The sequence below is a fragment of the Lycium ferocissimum genome, chromosome 10 (genome assembly GCF_029784015.1).
Source record: "Lycium ferocissimum isolate CSIRO_LF1 chromosome 10, AGI_CSIRO_Lferr_CH_V1, whole genome shotgun sequence".
Classification (NCBI taxonomy): Eukaryota; Viridiplantae; Streptophyta; class Magnoliopsida; order Solanales; family Solanaceae; genus Lycium; species Lycium ferocissimum.
The window spans coordinates 57,130,380-57,141,512 of NC_081351.1; the positions used below are offsets into that span (position 1 = coordinate 57,130,380).

At 35.9% G+C, this 11,133-nt stretch overlaps 1 protein-coding gene across 1 annotated transcript; it reads right to left on the reverse strand.

Annotated features, from left to right (window-relative positions):
* Window positions 1-3,810: 3,810 nt before the first annotated feature.
* On the reverse strand, window positions 3,811-5,685 carry LOC132035041 (uncharacterized). The gene is made up of 3 exons (XM_059425360.1): window positions 5,604-5,685; window positions 4,521-5,477; window positions 3,811-3,875 (listed from the first exon to the last, which is right to left on the reverse strand). The coding sequence occupies exons 1-3, from the start codon at window positions 5,683-5,685 to the stop codon at window positions 3,811-3,813; spliced, it is 1,104 nt and encodes a 367-aa protein (XP_059281343.1).
* Between the last annotated feature and the right edge of the window lie 5,448 nt (window positions 5,686-11,133).

The following is an 11,133-nucleotide window of genomic DNA, read 5'->3' on the forward strand; positions in this document are numbered from 1 at the left end:
CTTTCACCTGGAACAAGTGACACTAACATGAGCCATGGTTGTCTGTGAAGCCTTCCCAGGCCCCTTTTCTTGTGAATACTGTGCTTGTTTTTGGACTTGGTTGCGTGTAATCTTGAACTTAGTTGGGAAAGGGTGAATGCCATCACTAGAATTAGGGTAACCATGTCTTGTTTCCTCTAGGAAGTGGCTTGACCTTAATAAATGGGTAGGCTAGGCTGTCTGAACATGTGCATTTGGAATATCTTCTTTTTTATTTATGAGGAGTCTTGGGCTAAGTGATTGTCTGAAAAGAGACAAGCTTGTATTTGACCATAAAACCTCTTGTACTTGTTTTGATGTGTCTGAATTGATTCCAGCTTATTCCTTCTATTTCGATGGCTATTTTAACAAGTCCATGTCTAGACTGATCATTATCTGTGTTCCTTCTAAAGCAGTTGTGTGTGTTTCCTTTGTTATCATCCAGCCATGAAACTAAGTTTACCCTCATTACTTCTATACTCCGCTGATTATTTAGTCTTATTTGGATGCTGTCATTGGCTGTGTTTTGATATAAATATCTGCCTCCCTAGAATATGACACTTGACTGCTGTTTGTTATGAGTTTGGCTCAAATCTGTTACCACTCATAAGTTCTGCACTCTCTTTTTCTCTTATTTGGATGTATTGGTTGAGATAAATTATGGTAATTCGGGGTCGTCCAGGCCTTCTCGGTGTTAGCCATGCCTGGGGTTCTTAGAAGCCTCTTGGAACTTGTGCGACATCGGGAGTACAAGGCAAGGACTTAGTCCCCATGCCATAGGAAGTCTCCAATCAAACAAAATCTACTCAAAGAAGAATGGGGAGAGTATAGAACAGTACGAGTACTTTTCATGTTTTGTAACATGTATAGTTTTGTTAGTTTAGTGATAAGATCAGTGTTTATAAACTAACTAGGTTCCTTTTTATTTTCCCCCTCTCCTCACTCTCATGACCATTCGGGTCTAGTCAAAGCCTACAAAGGCCCAATAGGAAATTAATTCAAAATCGAGTCCGCAAAGGTGAAGCAAATAACAAGGAGCGCAGAAGGCCCAACCATGGGTGAAAATGGTTAAACTAGGGGCTTGGTACGCCCCAAGTCTAATTTTATTATATTTCATTTACATTATTTGTTTAAAGCTTTTGATGTACTTGTAATTTGTATCAAACTCATATTATAGTGGAAAACTTTATGGGTAGAATTAGCCGTCTTAGAACAACGGTGTTTATACCGTTTAGATGACTTTAGGTCCCCAAAGAATTTCCAAAACCATGAGCAAATTCAATAGTTTTTTTAAGCTAAGTGTAAAAATGAGATTTCATAAACTCCTTTTAATATAACTCGATGTTTTAGACTCCAAACGGTCAAAAACGTTTATTGTAACAAAATCATTTTCCAGAGCTTAACAAAATTACAAACTCTTCTTCAAACAAACTTGTTTTTTTAGTTTACACAAAAGAGTTTCTTTTTTACAACTGCTTGAAATGAATTTCGGGCCTCGGCCCATGGATAATCTCTAAAAAGGCAAATTTTGTATCATTTATGGGTTTCAGAAAAAAGATGGACCAATTTCCATACTTAAGCCTCTTAAAACTAACAAGGACCAGATTTGACAAAAAGAAATGTGTACACAGCTCTATTTTTTTTTTAAAATTAAAACAGAATCAAGCTTTGACTACAATTGCATTTTTGGGTCAAGGAAAAGGCCATAAAAAACGAGTATATACAGGCAAGATATACTCCTTTGAACATACAAAAAATACTCTTTTATAACATAAAACCAAATTGTAATACAAAGTTCCGGATAAGACTGAACGTACCAAAACGGATCGACACGAGCCAAAGTATGAGTATGACATAAGTTTAACACTATAAAAATCATGATCCTTGCCTTTCTCCTCGTTTACGAAATGAAATATACTCCTTATATATAAAAGGAGAGTATTTGCACACGGATGTTGTCAATCCGAAAAAACTACGATACGTTGTATATAAGGGGGACATATTCAAATTCTTCCTAAAATGATATGCAAATTACAAAAATGGCAGTTCTCTTTAAATGCGAAAATAAATACAAAATAGACAATTTAGGCAAATGCTCATACTTTGGAATTCGAAGGTCAACCGTATAGTACGGATCCTTAGTACTGGGGTGCCTAACACCTTCCCTAGGAGATCATCAGAACCCTTAACTAGAAATTTGGATTACGAGGGTTTTTTCACGGTATTTGAATAAACCCTTCAAAATCGGTTTTTCGAATTTCCTAAAAATTAGGTGGCGACTGTTTTAAAACAAAATCCGAAAGAGCACCAACAAGTTCATAGTAACCTTTTATGCCTTAACACTGCGTAAAAAGGGAACCGTTACACCCTTTCCTTTTAAAAACTGACAGAACCCCACAAAAGCATGAAGTAAACAATGTGGGGTTATTATATTGGGTTGAAAAGTCAATTGTTAAAAAGCAAGCTACAACGTGTCAGCCCTCTTCCATAAGATTTGGATTTTACACTTTAGTTATTCTTTCTCACTCTTTTGTTGCATTCAAGCATTCAACATTGAAGATACATAATGCAACAAATAAAATTTGGATTTTACACTTTTTTTTCTTTCTCACTTTTGCTGAGTTTAACATCGAAGATATTTTTTTAGGAAAAAACGATATCTTAATTTGTGAATAGTTTAACATCCATCACAAAAAAATAGATTCAAAATTTAATTTGTTAGGTCATGTCCACGGCACCTTAACTGAAACAATGCAAAACTTAAATACTCACATCATTTAAAGGGAGCTGGGGACCTCTTAACAGAGGAAGAAATACATATGAGAAGTCATGAGATTCTTAAATACTCACATCATTCAACCATCATCCAATTAGAGTGACTAAATAATCAAACATAAATACTCACACCATACAAACCTATAGCGATTAACAACACCAATCAATTTTCAAAAATTGCTTACAAAATGAGGAATATACTGATGACGCCAAGATGACTTTCAAAATATCAAAGGCCCTAATCTTTGATTGATCAGTCATAAATAGAAATGGAAAAACAAACTAGAAAACAGTTTCACAGATTGAGAGGTACTGGAAACTAGCAGCATTTTGTGGTTACAAGAACAAGAGACCTACGAAATTATCACCACAAGATCCAAGAAACAACTTTGTCTTCTCAACATGCTATGAATTCACTGTACACCTGCTTGTACGCAAACGAAAGTATACTATTGCAACCATGATGTTTACAGTGGGCACTGGGCAAAGTACAAAAGCATTTCGAGAATATGCCTGTTTCCAAAGGTTGCGATTCAGTAAGTTTGACAAATGCAGCAAAGCAGAGGACGTATTCATCAGGTTTTCCAATAGGAAATATCAACTTCTTGACCTTAGTCAAAGAAAACTATCACCAGGACCATCGCTTCTGTATAAGAACTCGGCTCTTTCAACTTGCATCGTTTGTAGCTTGTGGCACCTCTTGGTATATGCTCGATTCATCATTATACAAGTACCTACATTTGATACATCGAAGTCAAAACAGTTAACAACGATGCTACTTTCGACAGGTTCAAAAGTTCAAATCACATTGTACTATCGGGTCTTCACAAATAGCAAATGACCAATAAAAAATAGGAAGATCTATATCCATATTTTCTGTCAGCTAAAACAGTTGAATGTCATTACCATTGTCTTAACCATTAGATTAATAAATGAGAAAATACAATGTTCTCTAACAAAATGATTTTAGCATCTCAAGACAAAGAAAGAAACTCCAATAAAAATTTAAATTTCTTGTCACAAGTCCTCAAAGTGCATAAATGGAGCAAGCTTCTCTTCCTTTCTTGAAACAGTCCCCATGCCTGTAAAACGAGAGGAGTAAAATAAATTCAAAACTCATGAAGCAAAGCATGTAAAGTATACACATGCTCAATCACATTAGCAAAAACTCATAAGAGTATATTAAAGTTTTTGGACTAGAACTTACATAGCTTAAGAGGTCTGCTTTTTGAGGATTAAGCCGCCCATCACTGTTCTTTCTTTCTCTTACGAAAGAAAAAAGGGGAGAAGGAATGGGACTATAGGAACCCCTGTGTTCCCTTTGTTGTCCAAAAACAGTATACAAGGAAAGCAGAGTAATACGCACAGCCTGGATTAGTGAACTAAGAAGCACAACTGTCATTAGAAACTGGGCAAAAACCAAATTGGTTACGATAAATGTACTTGAGATTACAAACTTAATGTTTACAGCTTCATTAAATACACCAAATCCGTATAGAAAGAGCTTACACAAAAACTATATTCCTGCAATGGCCAAGGTTATGAATCAAAAATAAACCTTACAAAAAAAGCAATGGATAACCTTGATGTATTACACTTGATACCACCTTAAAGTAGAGCTAAAGCTCAATTAACAACGTCAATGTCACAACAAACTTGAATAGGAAGATTTCCCTATAATTCTAGCATGTCTTTTTTCATATGTGGCACTTTGTAGTTGTTCCCACCTTTATCTTTCATCACCTCGACCATGCAAGATTGTAGAGTTAGAAACATATGTTTCAACCGTTCAACTTCCATCTCATTAAAAGATTTCTCAACTACACTTATTAACTCATCAATATTTGTAGGTGCCATAGTATGTTGAAGGGATTGGATAGCTCTAAAGAATCCAAAATCCAAAACATTTAGATCAGGACTATTAGGAGGTTGAAAACATAGCCTAATATCAAATCCATCTTGTCGAGCAGCTTCGTTAAATTCAAAGTCATCAATACTAAGATGAGGTATTGCATTATTTTGTTGAATAAAAATAGGAGAATTTGAATCCGAAAGTGGCCACTTTAATCTAATCGCCGGAAGAACCTTTTCAATTAAGCAAATCCTAGTGACATCTTTAGTGAAACATAAAATAGGCTTAGTTTCTAAAGTTCCAGCAACTCTATTTTTGCTATTCCTTTTTGCTGGTTCCGTGACTATAAAAGGAAAGGTGCCTATTATTCCAGAAAATAACTCAACTCCATCTTCATCAAACCTAGGTCGCGCAACAGCACTCTTAAACATAACTTTTGTTATGTAATTGTTACTTTTGCAAGATCTATATGGGTTTGGCTCTTCTTCTTCTGGAAGAAGGTAGAACTTTGCAGATTTTTTGGTTAGAAGAAACCATTTTTCATCTATATGAACATAATTATACATATCAATAAACATAGAATTTGAATGGAGTGTACCAGATGCAATCATTGATAGATAGAATTGAACTCTTGCTTTCTTATTTGCCTCTGTTAGATGAGGCTTTATGGCATTAGTATGTGACCTAATAGCTCCTTCTTTGACATGCCGATGAACTGTTGATGATGACATATTTATAGCACAAGCCAGAGATCGAATATTTCTTTGACGACAAAAAGGGTTTTCCTTTACCAGATTAACGTCAATGTGGACTCGTTTTCTCCCAACTATGCCTACGTATTTAGTAGACACATCTAATGAATTACCATGAGAAATACTTGATCTTACTCATCTCCAAATTCATCTCATTGTTCTATTTGGAGTATGGAACAAAATCTTTGCTTGTTTTAGAGACCCACGTTTTAGTTTTCCTCCATTAATTTCCTTCAAAAGCCATTCTGCAATAGCTTGTCGCTCCTCATTTTTCAGTTGTATCCTCATTTTTCAGAGTAACCAGAATATGGGTAAATATTAAAAAAAGGGGAAGGAAAGGTATTTCATCTCAATATCTGTGTATAAATACATAAGCCTTTCACTTAATTTAAATGAAAATTCTTGGCTCCATAACCAAATGTTTACCCGCCCTAATATCATAAATCAAAAGCTATTAAATTTCAGGAAATGAAATTCTAAAACCATCCCATCAATATGACTTATTTAAATCAAAATTGGAATTTGAAAATATGCACCAGCTCTAGAATAAAAATTGGAATTTGAAAATAAGCACCAGCTCTAGAATAAAAATTCACATAAGATTTTTTTTGACAAACCTGAGAAATCCATAGAAATGTTGTTCTACAATTCACTATATCTGCTGAAAGAGAGAGTTGAAAGGAAGAGTTTTTATTTTGACTTGGTCAATGGCTTACGGTGAAAACTTTACTATTGATATGGAAAAGCCCTTAGATGGGAGTGAGTACCTGGAGAGAGAAGATGGAATTGTCAGACAAGTGGAGAGAGAAGATGGAATTATCAGACCTTTTTTATTATGCTTTTATTTTAACGTGTTTTCCATTCAAAGCTGATCAGTGGGCCCTTGAGGGTATAATTGGAACTTTGTTTATATTTGTATGATTAGGCAAAAGTCTTCTACCAAAAATTAAACTCCGTGCCAAGTCAAAATAGGACAATCTTTTTGGGACAGAGGAAGTATTATTTTTGTGTATCATGTGCCACAACGCGCACTAAAGAACCGCCATACCTGGCACTTAAGAATGTGCCGTCAACGACTATAACCTTTCTCATGTGCACAAATTCCCTAATGAAAGCTACGGAAGATACGAAAGAATATCAAAACCTTTCATCCTCATCAACCTTCAATAAAACCTTACTTCGTTGACTCACATTTTGAAGCACATAGAGATATGATTCTAATGGAACATACTCCTCTATTGTCCCTTTTATCATATTGTTCGCAAATTTACTTTTAGGGACTAACTTGACAATATAAATCTATTGCAATCTAACTTTGATTTCTCTCGGAGATGGGTCTTTGTCGTTAGTATACCTATTGTAGTATCCACCAATGACGTTCGATGATGCATGGTGAAGATGTCTTGTAAGATGTTGTACTTTGCATGTGTGCTTGACATAGTACTTGATAATATAAAAGAGAAAATACATAAAACCACCCTAAACTTGTCCCCAAAACTCACTTTAGAAATTTAACTTTAAGGGTGTTTAGGTACCCCTAAACAACTTTCAAGTGAATGTTGTTCAACCCATCCTTGCCCAGACGAACGTGCTTACTGGACCTTCGTTGTTGAGCGCGTGAGGAGAGAAAAATAACGTTAATAATGGTCCAAGGTGTATACATGTCATCTTCTAATTGGACGACATGCAATTAATTATAATTTATTATGTTATTCTTACTGTTTTATTTTTCATTTTAGGGATTCTTATAATTTTCTCTTTTTTATCCTTTTCTATGTTTTCTTCTTGTTATCCAGTACTTCAATGATTAGGCAATAAATAGGAAGAATACATCTACATATAGATACATGGTATTGGGGGGAAAAATAGAGGAGAATTAGGCATGATTTCTCGATTCAGTAGTAAACCACCATGACACTCTTCCATATTAGATCCATAGTCGTTGCCACATCACCACCCTCGTTCCATCTTCTTCAGAACTAGCACCACTCACGTTCCATCACTGATAACCACCCAAAACACCCAAAACAGAGCCACCTCAGCCGCTACTGAAATCTTCTATCACCGGCCGCCTCCGTATTCACTGTCGGAGTTCTGGTAGCGGTGGATGGTCCAATAACTAAAAGTTACCCAATTGCGATGCTGCAAAGATAAGATAACTAGAAAGTGAGGAAAAAATCCAAAAAACTGAAAAATAATTGAATCCAGATGATAGAATTATTATTTAAAGGAAAATATTTGAAACTTGGAAAAGAGATATTTAAAGGAAAATATTTGAAACTTGGAAAAGAGAACAAACATGGGTACCTTTGGGCTGTTAATGAGAAGATGAAGATAGAGAGCCATGAATTATAGTAGCCAAAAGCTATTCCTCAAACAAATCTTATAAAACAAAGATTTTTTCAACTGAAAGAGAATTTTTCAGTGAAGAGACGCTTAATTTCTTGATGAATTATGTAAATTGGGTATGAAAAAGGTGTGAGTTTTGCAGGGTATTTCAAGATTTGAAGAGAGAAAAACTTCATGTGGATTATAAAGGGACCAGAAAGTGTCCACCAGTGCATTTTCACCGGAAAGTCAAACTCCGGCGACCTTTCTTTCCTCTATATAAATGTCTATCTCATTAATAAATTACCATGTTGAAAATCTCCTTCAATTACGGACGATGTGTGTGTGTTGTGAATGTGATAACTAAAATTTATTTTGCCATGAAAATGTAACTGCCGTGGATGTTGTAAATAAAGAAAATAGGGAAAGAAGGAAGAAGAAGGGAAAAACGAAGAAAGAAACAATAAAATAAATGAATAAAAATTAAAAACAGATTAAAAAAAGGTGTTATACATGTGTCAGGTGCGTGTATAACACTCCTAAACATTAATCTGGGATTGCTTTAGGAAAAGAGTATTTATTTAACCTCATAATATATTAGGGGTGGGGGGGGGGTGTAAAATAAACGTCCACTTTAAGTGCTAAAGTAAATTTTGGGGACAAGTTAAGAGGTGATTTTATGTATTTTATCTAATATAAAATCTAGAAAACTGTCATACCTCATAACGAGTAGTTTGCATTAGCAACTTGGGTCTACATATGCCCCTGAAAATAATTTTCTTCAACTCTTCTTTGTATGAAATATAAAAGGCTTTTTCATAGAGGCTAGCTACAATAATGCGGTTAGCTCTGTCTTGTCCTTTAAATTTTTCCCTTTACAAGAACCTGTATCATGATCATAAGCTTGGCTGTATTGTGTTGCAGGAGACTATTCGCCTTGTGTTCTAGTAGATTTTTTGATAAAATTGCACAAACCATCATGAAGTCGCCTCAGCATTTCCTAGATAATACAAGTTCATTTTATTTCTTCAAAATTATCAAGCCCATGACTAAATCCACTATAACCACTATCGACCATTTTTTCTTCATCTACTTCTAAAATTGGTGGTGGTGGTGGTGGTGATGTTGTTGCGACATTTGAAGCTTGCTGAGACCTTTCATCCGCTTCTTAAACCAATAATATCTTTATGTCGGGGCTCATACCATCATTTGAAACATCACGAAGGTACGTATGCAAATCATCATCATTATTTACGAATGAAGGAGGTATTTTTTCCCTCAAAAGCGTATAAATAAGCATATAAGTAATGAACAATTAACTCAGTCAACATGTTAATTGTCCACATTTAATGACAATATCGACCAACTTATTTTATGTAGCATCACCATGAAAACCAAGAGGTATTTTTACCTATGTATCCGAAGTCCAAGTTCAACTATTTTCCCCCTCACCCTATTTGTCAAAATAATGACCACATACTAATATATAGTCACCCATTAGTGATAGTGTTGTAGGCAAAAGAGAGACTAGGCTTACAATTATCATTTTCACACCTCTGTGTAGTATGATGCTAGAATGTTTGGGCATTGGGACAGTAAAAAAAGATGTGCCTAATGGTTTCAGGAGAAGTGCTGCAGGAGGAGCAGTTTGGATTAATGTTGAGTCCAATGTTGTGCAGATAAGCATTGGTGGGTAGCCTCTCATGAAATAGGAGCCACAAGAAAGTTTTGATTTTGTTTTGAACCTTAAGTTTCCATATCTAATTGAAACACTTGGTGTTAGAGGATAGGTTATGCTTGGACTGGTGATCTATTGCTTTTTACTCAGAATTGGTGGAGAACACTCCATTACTGGTAGCTCCCCAAATCATTTTGTCCTCTCTATTGGAATTGGGAAGGATGAAGGTGCTGTTGAGGATTTCTAGTATCTGGTTTGGGATTGGGAGAGATAGACTGTCAGTGTTCAAGGTGTCATTAAAGTACAATGAGACAACTTTTACCAATTCATGTTGAAGAGTTAAGGGGCATTAGATCATGCTCCTGATGGAGTTGTGGTGGGGTACGCAGTTATCATTGATAAATTTTACCATATTGCCTTTATGAAGCACCCACTTGGATTCCTAAATACAGGTTTTCCAGCTCTGAAGAATGCATTTCCAGATATTGGATTTTGGTTTTTTTGGGATATGGTTCCAACTGCAGTGTTTAGTAATAAGAACTTTGGCCCAAAGTGAGTCAGGCTTGTGAAAAAGTCTCCAGGCTAGACCACAAATTAGGGCCTTGTTCTTTGTGTCAGTCTTTTGAATGCCCAGGCCCCCTTGATTCTTTGGTTTGGTGACAGTGTCCCAACCAATCATGTGCATTTTTTTCTTTGCATTAGTTGTGCCTCAGATGAAGTTCGTTTGGATTCTATTAATCATGCTTAGGGACTTACTGGGAGCTTATTGAATTGCATAACATGGCTAGGAATGCTACCTAGAGAAGCTTTAGCAAGGACAGTTCTTCCAGTCATGTTAAGAAATCTGGTGTTCCAGCCAACAAAGTTTGGAATGCCTATTATCAATGATGAATTTGAAGTCACTGAGACGGTCTTTGGTGGAGAATTGGGAAACCAAGATATTTTCCAAAGTTAGTGCTAGGAGTGATCGAGAGGAGGTTGGAGAGCTCATTGATTTGGTCATTTTGGCAGTTTGCTGAGAAGAAAACTTGAAATTTTATGAGGTTGATTTTTTGGCCAGAGGCTTGGTTAGAAGTCTCAAGGATGGAGATGATGGTTTCATAGTTCTTCTTATTGGCTCTAGCAAATAGGGTTAAGTCATCTGCAAAGAAGAGGTTGGAAATTTTTGGCCTTGCCGTGCTAATGTTGATTGGGAACCATCTTTTATCTAGTACAACTTTATCATCAATCTAAACAACCTTTCCATGCACATTTTGACGATGTATGGGGAGATGGGGAAGGTTGAAACCCCTAGAAGGCTGGAAGAAGTCAGTTTTCTTGCCATTTACAAAGATGGAAATGGAAGAAATGGTAATGCAGGACATGATCAGATGGATGTGTTTTGTTGAGAAATTGAAGGCTAATAGAGACTCTCTAATGAAAGACCATTCAATTCTATCAAAAGCTTTCTCTAGGTCAATTTTGGGGATCATGTTGGCATTTTTACCTCTCATTTTCCTAAAGTGGGTAATGTATTCCTGAAAAATGATAGCATTGTCAGAGGCTCTCCGGTTGGAAAGGAAACTAGCTTGACTGGGGCCAATAATATGTTGCAGAAAGGGCTTATGTTGCAAAGGCCAATAGGTCTGAAGTTCTTGAGCATCGTAGCATTTGGACATTTTGGGATTAGGCATGGTAAACTAGAGTTCATGTTGGGATTTATGGTGCTAGTGTTGAACACAGAAATCCAT

Coding starts and splice junctions, on each gene's coding strand:
- LOC132035041 (XM_059425360.1), bottom strand. CDS start 5,685: ATGAGGATACAACTGAAAAATGAGGAGCGACAAGCTATTGCAGAATGG. Junction 5,478..5,603: donor TAATGGAGGAAAACTAAAAC/GTGGGTCTCTAA, acceptor CTAAATACGTAG/GCATAGTTGGGAGAAAACGA. Junction 3,876..4,520: donor CGAGGTGATGAAAGATAAAG/GTGGGAACAACT, acceptor CTCGTTTTACAG/GCATGGGGACTGTTTCAAGA.